This window comes from Macaca thibetana, chromosome 11 (genome assembly GCF_024542745.1).
Source record: "Macaca thibetana thibetana isolate TM-01 chromosome 11, ASM2454274v1, whole genome shotgun sequence".
NCBI lineage: Eukaryota > Metazoa > Chordata > Mammalia > Primates > Cercopithecidae > Macaca > Macaca thibetana.
This window is the reverse complement of record NC_065588.1, coordinates 31,104,606-31,121,002: the sequence shown is the minus strand read 5'-3', so window position 1 is coordinate 31,121,002 and position 16,397 is coordinate 31,104,606. Positions and strand designations below refer to the sequence as shown.

Below are 16,397 nucleotides of genomic sequence, written 5' to 3'. Positions count from 1 at the left end.
TGGCTGCGATGACTCTGGGAGTCCTCTCACTGTTGTGCGATGTGGTAGGGGAACTGCCTCCCCATTGGTGCTCAGCAAAGCACAGCTGAGAAAGGGCGGCTTGTGAGCTGCAGCAGAACCCTGCCAGCCCTTCATGTGGCTAACACTGGTGTCTGCACACACAAATGTCTATTGGCTCAGACTTACTGAATACTCAAGTAACTCATGCCAAGCACCTAGACAACAGTCAAGGAAGATGCAGACACAGTCCCTGTGCTTGCAGGGCCAACCGTCCAGTGGGGACCCCAGAAGAGTGAACGTGATTGCAGGTCAGTGTTGATGGTTATATTCACAGGCTATTGGCTGGCCATGTGGGAGAGGCTGTGACCCAGCCTGAGGAGAAGGAGGCCCTCCAGAGGAGGTGATGTTGATGCTAAGAGCTGAAGACGGGATGTGTTAGTTAACCTGGCAAGGAGTGGAAGGAGATGTGTCCTGTGGATGGATGTGGTCCACAGAGTTGAAGCACAGAGGGTGAAGGTGGACAGTCTGGAGACACTGCCAGATCACAACCTTGAAAACCTGGTCAAGGAGCTTGACGTTTAGGCTGAGAGCAATGGGAGCCATGGAAAGGCTTTCCATGGAAAGGCCCAAATGTGATGGGCTCAGATCTGGCCTTTAGAAAGTTGGCTGAAGCTACAGTGTGAAGAGTGGTCAGAGGGACAGAGGAGGCTGCAGGGAGATCAGGCACAGGCACTGCAGTGATTTAGGTGAGAGATGATAGAGCTGCAGGGAAGGGCAGTGGGGTGGAGACAAAGCCGGCAGATCTGAGAGATGTACAGCCTTTGTGGTTAACTAGATTTATTGGTGGGAGAGGGAGCATTTTTGCCATTCATCCAGCATAAATGGGAAGATGACTTATTGTTCATACAAATAGATGGATGAACGGATTTTCTGGGCTCAGTGCTCCTGTGCAGGAGAGGGCAGAGACCAGCATGGTGTAATTAAACCTCTTCTTTTGTGTGTATTGAGCTTCATAGCCTGCAAAACATTATCGAGGTTCCTCCAGACCAAAACTATCTTATCAGCCATCACCACACTTGAACTTTCACCATTAGACATGTACTGTGGCGCGGATGGAAAGGGCACTGGTTTGGGAGTTGGAGACCCTGGGTTAAATTCCCACTCTGCATTTGGTGTCCATGTGAACCTTGGGCAGTCATTGAACTTGTCTTGGTTTTGTCATCTGCAAAATGCAAATAATGCCTGTTTTACAGAGCTGCTGTGGGGATTGAATGAAAGCATGTGTCTAGAGGCATCCAGCTTGTTCCTAGACCAGGATAGGAGCTTGGCAAGAAATTGGTTGGACACGAGTCCCTAAAAAATTAAAGTCAGGTCTTCAAGGAAGAGCATCCTCCAGGCCGAAAGCCGGGGATACAGGAGAGTGGTGTGGGAAGGGGGTGGTCGGGGAAGGAGAGTTGGTGTATCAAGGTGAGTAAGCTGCTGCCTGCAGGAGCTCAGGGAACAAGCTTCCCCAGGCCTCAGTTTGCTCTGGGTTAGCTCAGCAGCAGCACTCAATATTCCACAGAAGCAAGAGGAAAGCCAGATTAAATAAATGTCATTTTGGACTCAAAGATATTGGCATCGGGATGGCCCCTTCTTAAAGCATTCATCAATTGGGAGGCCATTGATTTAGCCATCTTGCTTTTGCTGAGTTTAATGACAGCCACGAGACAGCCTATTGTCTCCTCAAGCTAACAGAAAGAGTAACAACACTCCACAGGGCACACTTGAGCCAGGCTCTCCTGGCTGATGCTGCTATTTGGGACTTCCCCTTTGTGGCCCCAGAGACCATCAGATAGCTGAGAACCAGCGGGGACAGACCTGGACACTAGTTTCCCTTGGCCCTGTGAGAGGAGAGAGGTGAACTGGTAGAGGAAGGCTGCACAGTGGTCTGCGGTTAGTACCTGTTGCCTAGAAATGTTTCTTCTGGTTACCGAATTCTGGAACTTACCCATGTCCAACATCCAGAGCAGGGCCAATCCACCAGTGGGCAAATTTCTGGAATCCCAAGACAGACGGTCCCCTATTAATGATGGTTCAAATTGTGATTTTTTTCAACTTTATGATGGTGTGAAAGCCACATACATTCAGTAGAAACCGTACTTTCAATACCCATACAAAAACCATTTCTGCTTTTCACTTTCAAACTAGTATTTAATAAATTACATGAGACATTCAACACTTTGTTATAAAACAGGCTTTGCGTTAGATGACTTTGCTGAAACGCAGGCTAATTTAAGTGTTCTGAGCACGTTTAAGGTAGGCCAGGCTAAGCTAAGCTGTTTGGTAGGTTAGGTGTATTTAACATGCATTTTTTACTTTTCTTTCTTGATATTTTCTTTTCTCCTTTCTTTCTTTTCTTTTCTTTCCTTTCTTTCCTCTTTTTGTTTCTTTCTTTTTCTTTTTCCTTTTTTTTGGTTGACAGGGTCTTGCTCTGTCATCCAGACTGGAGTACAGTGGTGCAACCATGTCTCACTGCAGTCTTGAACTCCTGGGCTCAAGCAATCCTCCTACCTCAGCCTCCATAGCAGCTGGGACCACAGGTGTGTGCCACCATGCCCAGCCAATTTTGTTTATTTTTTGTAGAGGCGGGGTCTCCATAAGTTGCCCAGGTTAGAACTCCTGGACTCAAGCAATCCTCCCACCTCAGCTTCCCAAAGTGTTGGGATTACAGATGTGAGCCACCACACCTAACTGAGTTACAATATTTTTAACTTACAATGTATTTATCAAGATGTAGCCCCATCATATGTTGAGGAGCATCTGTATATTCTCAATATATTTCTTTTCTTTGGTGAGAGACCCCAGTTCCTAAAATGACCCAACCTTCTTATTTACCAATAGGGAACTTGGGGAGAGGATGTTGAATTTGACCTCTGGCCCCTAACTCAGGGTTTTCTCTAAAGTAGAATTTGGGCTTCGTGAACTACGGTGTGTTTTAAAAGCCCAGTGGAAGTTGCTCCTTGTCCCCATCATGGGAACATTAATGTTCTTGCCTCTGGCTGGCTTTGTTATGCCCTTAGTGCGGTGACGTTGTTTGTACCTTGCTGATGGAAAGGGCTGGATTCCTGTTTCACTCTTTCCCTCTTGTCCTCTGGCCTGATGCAAAGGCTCCCACCAGGTTCCTGGAAGGATCCTCCTCTTTCTGCTCAAGTCACTGCCAGACAGAGTTTCAGCTAGAGACAGAAGCCAGAGGGTGGCAGGCCAGCCAGCAGCCACCAAAGGCACAGCTTCAGCAATGGCATCATGCTGCCTGCCTGGCTGACATGGCTCTTGTTGGCTGTTGGGGCTGTGTAGGCAGCAGCTGTAAGCCAGTAACAGTGCTGCCTACTTGCAGCAGGAAAGAGCCTGGAGGGCACCTGTCCCTCCTTAGTACATTCGCGTTGGATGATTTGCACATACACATGCACACACTCATAGTGATGGTGGAGGGGAGCAGGCAACTCACTCCAGTGGGACAGATGACCCTGAGCATGCCCTAGGCTGGCTCAATTCCCCTGCTCAACATCTAAACAGTCAGGCGGCCACTGCTATGACCGTTCAGTGAACAACTGGACCTTGACCAAAGAGGCCCTGCAGACACAGGTGAGCGACTGGAGCTCCCCTGCAAAGTGGGTCCCTGCCTGGGGACCTCCCCGGGTGGATCAATGTGCTTACACCACAAGTGGCAGAGCCCTGTTGGGTTCTCAGCTGCCTCCCTCACCACCCCCATCCCTCTGTCTGGGGATACCCCTGAGCCCAGACTACCTGGGTACTCTTCAGGTTCCTCACTGCCTGATATGGTTTGGCTCTGTGTCCCCCAAATCTCATGTCAAATTGTAATTCTCAATGTTGGGGCAGGAGCCTGGTGGGAGGTGATTGGATCATGGGGGCGGATTCCCCCTTGTTGTTCTCGTGATGGTGAGTTCTCACGAGATCTGGTTGTTTAAAAGTGTGGCACCTATCCCCTCACTCTCCCTCTCCTGCCACCATGTGAAGAAGGTGCCTGCTTCCCCTTCGTCTTTGCCTTCTGTCATGATTGTAAGTTTCCTGAGGCCTCCCAGCCATGCTTCCTGGCAAGCCTGTGAAACTGTGAGTCAATTAAACCTCTTCTCTTTATAAATTACCCACTCTCAGGTAGTCCTTTTTAGCACTGTGAATACAGATGAATATACCACCTCTCAAGCAAGTTTTCTAGACAGAATAGTGAATGAAATAATATGACCATTTTATGTCATAGAAGACAAAAACACGTACTTTCTTGTAGCTCTGGACTAGGTAACTATTAGTCCCCTCAGCAAAGATTCATCTTTCTGCATTTGCAATGAAAACGTGTCCAACTCCAGGTTTGGGGATGAGGACAAATCAGCTGGTCAATGGTGGAGAAACCCTGTCACAGTGGAGTGAGTTGGTCTGGGGGTGCGGCTTGCAGTAGGTGTGTGTGTCTCACCAGACCGAGCCCCCTTGCTCCTGACTTTTTGCCACACTCTGCATCTGCTGCAGCCAAGCAGAGGGTGCCGCCTGCAGTGGAAGGAGCTCACTGCAGGTTCATGAACAGATGCTGGTTGTGCGTCATGGTAAATGGTATGAAAACATGACTGACTGAAGGGAGGAAGCCTGAGGAGGAATAAAATTTAAGTACATGTGTTTGAGCCTGGCTCTCTGTTGCAGCCAGGAGCTAATGACACTTGTGAGCAGGAGAAGTCAGTTCAAACACAACAGTGATGAGGGCTGACAAAAGAAGGGTAAGCAGGACCGTATCCAATGTGGCCAATGGTTTACTTATAGGGAAGCCGAGGCTAATATGGCAGCTTCACGATGTAGCAGTGGGTCACAGTACATCTGATGAACCGATGGCCTGGGGCTTCCTTGCAGAGGAGAAAAACAACCAACAGAAGGTAGTCCTAGATACAATTCCTTTATTATCATTATCATGCCCCGTAGCACACGAAGCTGGGCTTCCACCGAGTTCAGGTAAGAACAGGGGTATGTTTACAACGAGAACAATTTCTCTATACACACTAGGTTAAGACATCCGTTTCTAGAATACTGCGATGACCCACATCCATGAGCCAGCTGGTTCCAGGAGTCCATCCGGCCTCACCAACATTGGGCTGTCTGGAATAATGGCTGGCACTTGCACAGGGCAGGGCATGGGGAGCAAGCCTCAGGTTTATAAGCAGGGCTGGGCACTGCTGAAATAGGGGAAGGGAGCAGCCAGAATGTAGCAGGTTCTCCCAAGGCATGTAGAAGTTGGTGGGAAAATGGGGCTGGGGTGTGTAACTTGTCCCCTTCCAGGAAGGGACCCAGGCACCTGGTCTCCTGGCCAAGATTACAGGCCATCCAAGAGTCCTCCAGGGAAGAGCAAGCACTGCACAGACGCACAGCAGAAACGCTTTCCTGGCTGGCCATGAGCTGACCATGGTGACATGCTTCACTCCCAGCCCCCAGCGGTGGAGCGAGTCGGGAATCTCGGCTGCTGCAGGTGGCGCTCAGCTGGACAGCCTGAGGTACTCGTGAACCCTGAGCGTTGTGACATATAAAGGAGGGTGGCTGCATCTCCCTTTAGGGTTTGGTCTAAAGCAGTCGTTCTCAAAGTGTGGTTCCAGGGCCAGCAGCTGCAGCTCCTGGGAACTTGTCAGAAATGCAAAGGATTGGTCTTGCCCCCTCCTGATGAGAAATTCTGGGGGTGGGGCCAGCAATCTGTTTGGAAAAGCCCTTCCAGGTGATTCTGATACTCACTGAAGTTTGAGAACGACTGGTTTAGACGCTTGGTCACCATACCCTCAGTGGATGTGAGCCTGGCCCAGCAGCCATGCAAAAGACTGGCATTCCCTCCTCAGCCCCAGAGTGGCCAGTACCTCAGCATGTTTTCCAGGTGGGTGACAGGGTGGGCGGTGATGACAGCGACTGTTCCAACTCACTTCTCCAGCCTCAAAACCCTGAAGAGGGCCCAAGTAGCAGATTCTGAAACCACAGCTGGCTCCAGGGCAGGAGGGCCCCGAGGCACATCACAGTGATCTACCATGTTCCCCCCATACCCCACAGGGCCGTGCTGGGCCCTTCTGGATGTAAACAGCTCTGGCCGTGCACAGCACAGGCTCGCTGAGAGAAATCACACAGGGTCCACCCCAGAGCCCCAGCAACAGCAGGTGCTCCACGCGGGGGCTAGAAAGAAGGCAGAAAAAGGCCTCACCTGAAGGGGAGGTGGTCAACGCATCCCCAGAGTGCCCCTCCCTGCCTGCCCAGGGTGGCTCCGGAAGTGGGTGTGACCTGAGGGGTGACCTCCATGTGGACATGAGATTCCACACTCTGCATGAAGGCCCTGAGGGCTGAGGGACAGTCCCTGCTATTGCTTTGGGGTTAGTGTTGCTACTTGGGGTGATGGGCTGGGTGGTCGTCATGAGCCTTGGCGCTTTGGGCTCCTGGCTGCTGCCTGAGCCCCTGTACCCGGAGGGCCCAGCTGTCAGCCTGAAACGAGCCAGGCTTCCACATCTCCGGCACATGTGCCACGGGTGCTGCTTTGTGACAGTGCCCCCCGAGTGACACTCTGTTCCTTACTGACAGCCCGATGGCTCATTATGGAGATGGAGAACTGGGGGACACTGAGGAGAGGGGTTCCCGGCCCAGCTTTCCTTCCTTTTCCCTGGCTGGGGGTGGCAAGACAACTGCCATGACCACTGACAGACAAGTCTTAACTTTGCCCAGCCTTAACTTCCTCATTTATAAAATGGGGGAAGTAACGCCCTCTTACTGGGGTAACTGCAAGATAAGTATTTATGGTGACAGATTCTAAGTGCACGGCAGGACCTTGGTAAACACAAAAACATGCCTGGACACACTCCTCACTTACTCTGCCTGAGGGGCCCTGGACATGGGGCTAGGGTTAGGGAAGCAGGAGGGAGAAAGAGAATGGACACAAACATTCCACCCCCTCAGCCAAGGCCATGTTTCATTTTTGCTGGCTGTCCTGACACAGGTCACCCGGGGGACTCGGGGACGCGCCCTTCTCCCTTAGTGTCTGCCCCTGCAAGCTTAGGGAAGGGCAGCATGGTGTGTGCAGGGCAAGGATGTGCCCAGGCCAGCTGGGTGGGATCCCAGCTCCTGATGCTGCTTTCCTGGGGCCCTGGCGTACAGAGGCCTTTTGCCCACACAGGACTGATGGTGACATTCCACAGGCATGTCCTCTCTCTCCAAGGAACTCAAGGCTGTACCAGCTTCCAAACACGGGCCTGGGAGGAACTGAACTGGACATGGAGCTGTACCCTGGTCAGCAAGAAGGGCACACCCCACTGGGGACCACATGGTTGGCTCTGGACTCCAGCCACTGTACACTCCCAGGCAGAACCTGCCCTATCCTGGGCCTCCATTTCCTCTAACCCTGTCTGATCTCCCAGGCTGTTGGCATGGCCAAGGAGGTCAGATTTCCAGGCCCTGGGTTGTTCTACCACTGTCTGCAGCTTGGACAAGCCATTCTCTAAGAGGCAGTCTGGCTGGACGACACACAGGGCAGGAATCACAGCTAATCCTGCCCCAGTAAGGCTGGACCAACTATCCCATGGGGCTGGGGCAGATGGGGCACGCTCTCCTGGGCCTGCCTTCAGTGACAAGGCTGCGCACAGGGCACCTGCCTGCCACCTGTCTTTCATCCCCACTAGGGCAGACAGGTAAGGCCCCAGCACCCCGTGCCCACTGCCGCCTCCCCTTGGCACCCCGGCAGGAAGAACATGGCTCTAGCCCAGTACCCCCTCTCTCTCTCCACTCTCCCTCTGTAGTAAGATTTGTCAGTTGTGATCTCATCCTTCAGGGAGCCTGGGAGTCACAGCCAGTTTTCGATTATCTGCACGAATTCCAGGAGGTTGGAGAGCAGCGCGAATCATGCACTACACCATTTCTCTCTGCCCTGTGCAGTCTGGGATATCTGGTCTTCCTTTTAATGAATTTGCATTGGTAACTCCAGGGCCTTTTAGGCAGGGGAGATAAACCAGCCTAGGCTCCAAGAAGCCACTGGACAACACCCAGAGAAGAGGAGGCAACCGGCCCCGAGGCTGGGTTTCCCTCTGTCCATGTGGGTACTTCCTGTGCTGAGGATGCAGCTTCTGGACAGTTCAGGGCTCTGTTGGGGTCAGCACTGCGTGGCCTTGAGGCCACTCCTATGTATGGGAGAGAGAGCACCCCTGCCCCAGGACTGGCCTAGGTCAGCAATGTGCTCACCACAGTGCAATTTGGATCAAGCAGGGAGGCGAGCTGGGACCTCTCTCTGTCTTGGCCTTAGCACAAGGTACCCCCCCTTCGTAGAGGGGAAGAGGGTCCCGCTCTGGGGAGAAGTGTAGGACCTGGGGAGGGTGGAAGCCAGGTATGGTGTTCTTGTGTAGTGAATGGGCTGCCCCCTTGTAATAGCCATTTGGGGGGTCCCTATGGGTGTTGTACAAAAAGCTGCCAGCATGGATACTCTGTATTTTCTAGGATTTTCTTTCCGTTCTCCCTTATTACTGGGGAAAGTTCTTCCTGAAAATTCCCTGCTGAATTTAGTGATGCAAGAGAGAACCTGGGGGAAAAACTCTGTCCACTCTAGGATGGGTGGGAAGGGAAGCAGAGCGGGACCCCCTGGAAGCAGTGCGGTGGCCACGGGGTCAAGGAGAGGGCCCCAGGAAAAGTGAGGTTCAGGCAGATGCCCCTCTATTCAGAGCTGCTGCTTCTCAGCGGCTCCAACTTTGCAGGGCTGCGAGTTGGTCCACTCCAGATGTTTGACACCCACCAACATTAGGAACTGAAGATGGTCTGCAAACCTGGTGTTCCTGAGAATCAGGCCCCGGAACAGGAGATCCCTGGGGGGCATATCACTAGAGGCCAGGGCTTGGGGCCATGGTCTCCCAGGGGGTTTCTCCCGGGAAGGCTGCTAGGCAGGTGCAGGGCTCTGCTCCTAGTGCAGCATGTGCTGGTGTGGCCACCTTACCCCCTGCTTCCTGCCAGGGCGGCTCTACCCAGCCTGTGGCTGCCCTACCCAGGCCTCCCCACTCCCAGGCCCTGCAGGAAGGAGGCCAGCAGGACATGGCTTTCCAGGTGAGGCAGTGTGGAGAGCGGGCAGGTCAAAGGGCAAGGTCTTCCGGAGGGGGGGGTGGGGGGGTAGTCAGCCCTCCCTGCCCCACCCATGCATTTTTCAGAAACAACAAGGTCAGGGCTTCTGAGCATGGGTGGGGGAAGCCCCTGCTGAATGCAGGAGTGCCGGGGTTCCTGGGTTTTCTGCCCATTGTTCCAGGTTCAGGGGTTGGGAGGGAGCAGAGAACTCAACTGCCACCATCTCGTAGTCCACGGGTGCCCCTGTGCCTGGTGAGGGGCTCTGGTTGTCTCCTGAAAGGATCATTTCCCTGCCCAGGATCTGGCCATGGGGGCTGAAAATGGAGGAGAGGGGGCCGAGGGTCCCTGCCTGGGTGGGCACAATAGAAGCTATGGTCTCAAGCACTTGGTGGATTTGCAGGAGCTGGGCACAAAAGAGGGGGTATCTATGGCCCTAGTGGAGCTGGTGCTAACTCTGCAGGCCTTGCAGATGGCATGTGGCCACCTGTCGTCCTGAGGGGCAGTTGGAAGAGGAGGTGGTTGGCCATTAGTAAAAATGCCGCTGGAGCCTCCGGTGCAAGCAGCAGGTGAGAACCATCCCGCAGATCTGCCAGGTGGAGAGAGCAGAGGAGCAAAGAGAAATCAGAACTCATGGAAGCTGCTGACCCCGAGGGCCCTGGAGCAGTGCTGCTCACTTGAATCCCCTGGGGCCTGGACAAAGGGCAGATTCCTGCTCAAAAGGTCAGGGTGGGGCCTGAGATTCTGCATTTCTGACAAGCTCCCAGGTGATGGCGGTGTGCATGGGGGAACCACATTCTGCCATCCACTATCCAAGAGCAGGGCTTTGCACACTTTAATGGGCATGAATCATTTGGGGACCTCCTTATTACAATTCTGCAGGCCTGGTGGCAGCCTGAGGGTCTGCATTCCTAGCAAGCTCCCAGTTGATGCTGCTGGTCTGTGGTCCTAGATCTCCAGAGACGGCCTGATTTAATTAGGCCCTGAGAGTAACATTTCCACTCCCTCACCAGAGCTGTCTGAAGTGGACTGTCTCTCTAGGAAAGAGTCTGCCTGCGTTTTGCTGTCCTTGGACTCCAGAGCAAAACTCAGGTCCATCTTCGATGCTCTGGCTGGTGTACAGGAACCATGGGGGAAACTGAGACTCTGGGAGGAGCCCGCTGAGCTGTCACCCTGTCAGTCAGCATAAAATGATAAGAGCTGGTGAGCTCACCCTGTCAATCAGTGTAGAATGCAGCACCAAGCCCAGGCCCCGGGAGTCCTGTCTGCCAGCCCTTCTGTCGGTAGCCACAGGCTAAACAAGAAGGGGCTGGATCATCTGGTCCAAAGCAGACACAGGCCTGGGAGGATCACCCTGCACACCCCTTCTCACTTCTCCCACTTCCAGAATGCAGAGGAGCTTTATTCTCCCTCCTTGCTCTTCATGGCCCCCCTCTGCCTTCTTCCTCCTCTTCCTCTCCTCCCTCCCACCCAAGGACGCATTGAGGGTAATGTGATTATGATCCTGATAATGACGATGGCATGTTGTTGGATCTTGGCTGTCTGCACACAGGAGGGGGCGCTGGACTACAGCAGCCCCATGACTGTCCCATGGTACCTGGGGTGAAGGTGGCTCCCCTAAGTATTGAAACAGTGTCCTGACTTTGCTAGCAGCTGCTGCTGCCCTGACCTTGCTGGTGCAAACCTGGACGCAGGTGGAGCTCTCTCCAGCGGGAGGAGAGCAGGCTGGTGGAGATGTGTGTGTCCCGTACGCAGTCTCTGACAGTCTAGCTGGGGGAGGTAGTATGGGAGGGGTCCATCTCCTTCCCCTCCTTCCTCCTCTCCATCCCTCCCAACCTGGAGGACACTGTGGAGCCTGAACACTGCTTTCAGCCTGCAGACTTGGTGTTAATCCACCTGGGGCCTCAGGCTGAAAGGCGGCTTAGGAGGTTATCTCATCTCCCGCTAGCTTTACGCAGGCAGCTGTCATGCCGTTCCACCCGTGCAGGTGTCCCTACCTCATGGTTTGATGATTCTCCTGTGGGGTTTTCTGGATCTTTCTTATCTGTGCTAAGAGGGAGGCCAGAAGGGAGCTGTTTGGCTGGCACGGGTTTGCGCTGGAAACCATATCTGCATTGCCTGCGGTGTACGTCTCCTGCTGGGGGAGGGCTGGAGGGGCCGTGCTCCCGGGCAGACAGGGTCCTGTGTGAGCTGGGTGTTCCCAGGGAGCCTCCCAGGACAGGCACAGTTAAGGGGCAGAGGTGTGTGGGCCAGATTCTCATCACTGCGTCCACATGCACACACACACATGTGCACACCACGCCAAAGCATGTGGAGGGGTACAGGATGCCACGCAGTCTGGTTCCTGAATAAGCATTGCCATCTCCCTCCTGACAGAGGACACTGAGACACCATCACGGATGGCTCCTGCAGCCAGCAGGGGGCACGCAGAGACAACGCGAGGCCAGCTAACCGCAGGCGCTGCAGGTGGCAGATGGGGTCGGGCTCAGCTTGGAGGCCCAGCCACACGGTGCCTGGTGCTGTCTTCCGGTAGCTGCCTGTGTGTGACACTTGGCCACACATGCGACATTTTTTTTTTTTTTTTTTTTTTTTTTTTTTTTTTTTGAGACGGAGTCTCGCTCTGTAGCCCGGGCTGGAGTGCAGTGGCCGGATCTCAGCTCACTGCAAGCTCCACCTCCCAGGTTCACGCCATTCTCCTGCCTCAGCCTCCCGAGTAGCTGGGACTACAGGCGCCCGCCACCTCGCCTGGCTAGTTTTTTTTTGTATTTTTTAGTAGAGACGGGGTTTCACGGTGTTCGCCAGGATGGTCTCGATCTCCTGACCTCGTGATCCACCCGTCTCGGCCTCCCAAAGTGCTGGGATTACAGACTTGAGCCACCGCGCCCGGCCACATGCGACATTTTTAACAGGGAGGCCGTCCTGCCTTCAGCTTCCTCTGAGGCTTCTGAGTCAGCACCTGGCTGTCAGCAGAGGGCATGAAGGAAGGGCCAGGGAGCGTCCAGGAAGTCATTCCAAAATGATCGTTCGGTTTCCCTTTTAATGATCTGCAGATCCCAGTCTTGACTGTCTTGTGAGTTTTCTATGCTCTGAGACACGTTTACATTTGCAAGGTGAGCATGTTGGAGGTGGGCTAGGTTCTACTCGAGGCTACACCAGTGGCCTGTGTCATCTTGGGTACAGTTACCTCCCTCTCTGAGCCTCAAATCCCCCTCTGCCAATAGGAAAATATCCAGTCTGTACACTGGTTTAGGGTCTTCCTTGGTGAGATTCTTTAAAAACTAGAATAACAGAAACCAACAGCACAACACCCAGTCCTTCCAACACCCCAATCCTTTGAGAGGCCAGGCAGGGTAAAGACCCCCCGCTCCCCACCTGCAAGCCAGGGCTTTGCACATGCCATTCCCTCACCCTGGCTCTTTCCCCTCTATCGGGCTTCTTCAGGACTTAACGAGATATCACTTCCTCCAGGAAGCCTTCCCTGACCTCCCGTGACTGGTTAGGGCCACTGATGTTTGCTTCCTAAACCCCAGGGCTCCTACTAACACAGCACTTAGCACTGCACTGTGACTGCCACACACTTATCTGTCCCCTTCCTTCAAGTAAAATCTCCCTGGAAGAAGGGACGGTACCCTGCCTGCAATGGGGCCCGGGCACTGGGCACAGCTCCTGGCACACAGAAGCTCTGTTCCAAAGTAAACACAGCCTCCTCTGCCGGCTGCCTGGGCGGAGGCTCCTAGGACGCTGATGTGAGGAGGGCTGCAGGAAAAGGCCTGGGCTACTCTGACATTTTCAGTGAAATGTTCCCCAGCCAGAATATTCTAGAAATTAGCTTCTAAAATTACCTCAAAGTGGAGTGCCTCCAGAGTCTACCCACAAGAGGAGAAGCTGGTGCAGAGGAAGCAGAGGAAGCAGAGGAAGCAGGCCCGTGAGCTGGAGACCTGGCCAGCTCTGCCACAGCGGCTGTCACCTTCAGCAGGTGACTTTCTGGTGAGGCTTCATGTCTTCACATGTGCATGAATGAGATGAGCCCAGGGACTCTGAACCCTAAATGCACTTTTGACCCAGCTGGGAGGCTTAAAAATACCTGTGCACAGACCCCAGCCCAGACAATCCAAGCCAGTCTGTGGAGAGGGGGCCAGAGCAATGTGTTTTGTTTGTTTTGTTTTGTTTTAGACCGAGTTTTGCTCTGTCACCCAGGCTGGAGTGTAGTGGCACAATCTTGGCTCACTGCAACTTCCGTCTCCCTGGTTCAAGGGATTCTCCTGCCTCAGCCTCCCGAGTAGCTGCGATTACAGGTGCATACCACCATGCCCAGCTAATTTTTTGTATTTTTAGTAGAGACAGGGTTTCACCGTGTTAGCCAGGATGGTCTCGATCTCCTGACCTCATGATCCGCCCGTCTCGGCCTCCCAAAGTGCTGGGATTACAGGCGTGAGCCACTGCGCCTGGCCGCAATGGTATTTAAAAACCCGATTCTAGCATGCAACCAGGACCGGTGGCACTGGTCCAGGGAGTCTGTAAGGCCTTTCCAGGCGGAAGAGTCTGATCAGGGAGTACCTCAGCGCTGTGATGATCCTGTCCAGGTCTGAAACTGCCTCTGGTGTGCCGCTCCATGACTGACGTGGGTGAGAAGCCTGGGAGGTCTCTGCTGAGGGGATAGGTGCACTCCCAGAATGCAGAACCTCAGCGTGGAGGGGCCTCTGCCCCTCCTCTCTGCAGGGGATCCTCCCTTCAGCATCCCTGCCCCCAGCCTCTGCCCCAACCTGCAGCCACAGGGACTTTAGTACTCTGCAAGGGCCACTGTTTAGCAATTCAAATTGTTAAAAAGTTCTTGAATGTGTCTCCTTGAAACTAATTCCACCTACTGTTCCCCTTCTGCCCTCTGGAACCTCCCAGGAACAGTCCCTCCATTCCCCACATGACTGCCTTGGGCATTTCAAGACCACGAGGGTGCTGCGTCTGCTCCCCATCTCCTGACCTCTCACACACCTGACTTCCGGGCCCCACACACCCCTTGCCACTCCCTCTGCATCTGGCCACACAGTGGCATCACTAGAGAGCTTCACGAATACACTGACGCCCAGGTGCCAGCCCCAGAGCATTTTGTTTCACTTTGCTGTGGGTAGCCCAGGCCTGGGGTAGCTTTGTTTTGTTTTTGTTTTGTTTTGTTTGAGATGGAGTCTGTCACCCTAGAGTGTAGTGGCGCGATCTCGGCTCACCGCAACCTCCGCCTCCTGGGTTCAAGCATTTCTCCTGCCTCAGTCTCCTGATTAGCTGGGATTACAGGTGCATGCCTCCACGCCCGGCTAATTTTTGCATTTTTACTAGAGATGGGGTTTCACCATGTTGGCCAGGATGGTCTTGATCTCTTGACTTTGTGATCCGCCCGCCTCAGCCTCCCAAAGTGCTGGGATGACAGGCCTGGGATAGTTTTAAAGCTTGTCAGGTGATCCCAATGTGCAGCCGAGGTTGAGGTCCCTGCCGTGGGGGCTCTGTGGAGGTCTGCTCCTACCCGGAGGGTGGCCTGAGCTGGCATTGCCCACACCCTGGCTCTCTCCACGATTTCTACCAGTGCCGTTCCAGGCCACATCTTTGGCGGCAGCACCCTATCATGTAACTCAGGCAGATGCCCTCTCTCTGTTACAGGCTTAAATGCAAAACAAAACAAAGCTCAAGTGCAAGGACTTTAACTCTGTTAAGTGTTTCAACCTTCATTTCAGCACATCTTCACATCCAACAAGCTCTTTTTTCAATACTAGCTTTATCATACAACAGACCAGAAATGCTAGGTAAATAGTTTAGCATGCTTCCTGGGTCTTTGTTGAGGTCACCAAGAAAAATGAAGAGACAGGTCTGAGGCTGAAGGGCCACAGCCCACTCCTGGAGACTTTTTGCCAAGCTGACATGAACTCGCTCATCTCCCTCTCACAGTGTGGTCAGTCAGCCTGCCCTGATTTCTCCTGAGCAGACAAGTGCCTGGTCCACATGTCCACAAGGCAACAAGTGATGCACTGCCAAATACCTCGCTGAAATCAAGGTGTGCTCCCTGCGTTAAATATTCTGTTTAGTTTTTAGTGTTCACAAACCATCTGCTTTAACACTCCAGGTATTGCAGGACATCAGTCTCAAGGTCACTGGTTCCTAAGATGAGAACTTCACTGAAAAATCATAGAACGCTAGATCCAGAAGGTCCCACAAAATAGGCTAGACCCACAGCTTGCAGCTGTATTGGAAACCCTTGCGTAGCTCAGGGCCACCAAGGGCTGTGAGGGGAGGTCATGATGCTAGGCTTGTGTCTGCCTGGAACAGCTCCACCTCCCATGGTTTATGTACTGGGCTCCTACATAAGATTTCCATTGAAAAGAGGATGCTGCTGCTTTAAAAAGGCTCACAAATATCCAATCTGTCCATTTTACAGGTAAGGACACTAAGGGTTCAGAGAGGGAATGAGATTTCCCTGAGGTCACACAGCAAGAGGTGGGGCTATGTTTAGAAATCAGGCCTTGTAACTCCCAAGCAAGATTTCTTGCAGTAGCTGGGGGCTGGGGAACATTATGACACCATGTTGGGCTGATATTTCCCGAGCCTTGGGGGTCTTGGAAGTGCCAGGCTGGGCATGTAGGGGAGATAAATGCCTGGTGTCTGCTCACTGGGAGGGAAACTATGACCCTGGGGAAGAGACTGGTATGAGCCCTTTCTCAAGGCTTATGACCCACCTGGGACTTGAGCAGTCTAGTGCCCAGCGTCGGCTGGCAGAGGGAGCTCTAACCCGAGGCTTGGCTGCTGCAGGGCTGGCTCAGTGGGCCACAGGGGAGAAAACTGGGCAAGAGGTTGAGAGCCACCAAAAGCCATTCCACAGCAACGGCGAAGGAACACAGGCTGCGCAGTGGGGGTGGTGAGTGGGCAGGAGGCGTGGCAGGCCTGCAGGTCCACTGCTCAACAACCTGACCTTTTCAACATCGGACCTCCACCAGTATGGTCTACCTTGACGGCCGGCTCTGGGCATCCGCAGCCCCACTCCCTGCCCTCGGCCTCACTGACCTCGTCTGCAGCTTCTACAGGTTCTTGAGGCCAGAGAGGTGAGGAAGAAATAGACAGAGTGGCCCAGGCCTGGTCAGTGTCCATACAGAGCAGGACCCCTCAGCACCTGGAGTTCACAGGTTTCTGGAAAGTTCAGCTGCTCTGTGCTGCTGAGCATCCCTTCCCCTGTTCCCACTGACGACTTCCCTGGGGTTCAGCACAGGGGACAGGAGGCCTGCCCTGGGGAAGTGCAATAGAGGGGCAATGCTCACGCTACCTGGGCT

General features: G+C 53.6%; 1 protein-coding gene across 1 annotated transcript in view; it reads right to left on the bottom strand.

The window, feature by feature from the left end:
- Positions 1 to 4,917: 4,917 nt before the first annotated feature.
- The window catches only part of TSPAN11 (tetraspanin 11), a 70,891-nt gene continuing 59,411 nt past the window's right edge, over positions 4,918 to 16,397 (bottom strand). Inside the window, exon 8 of the mRNA XM_050750337.1 lies at positions 4,918 to 9,682. Coding sequence (XP_050606294.1) covers positions 9,623 to 9,682 — 60 coding nt within the window. The 3' untranslated portion in view covers positions 4,918 to 9,622. The remainder of the gene's footprint in view (positions 9,683 to 16,397) is intronic.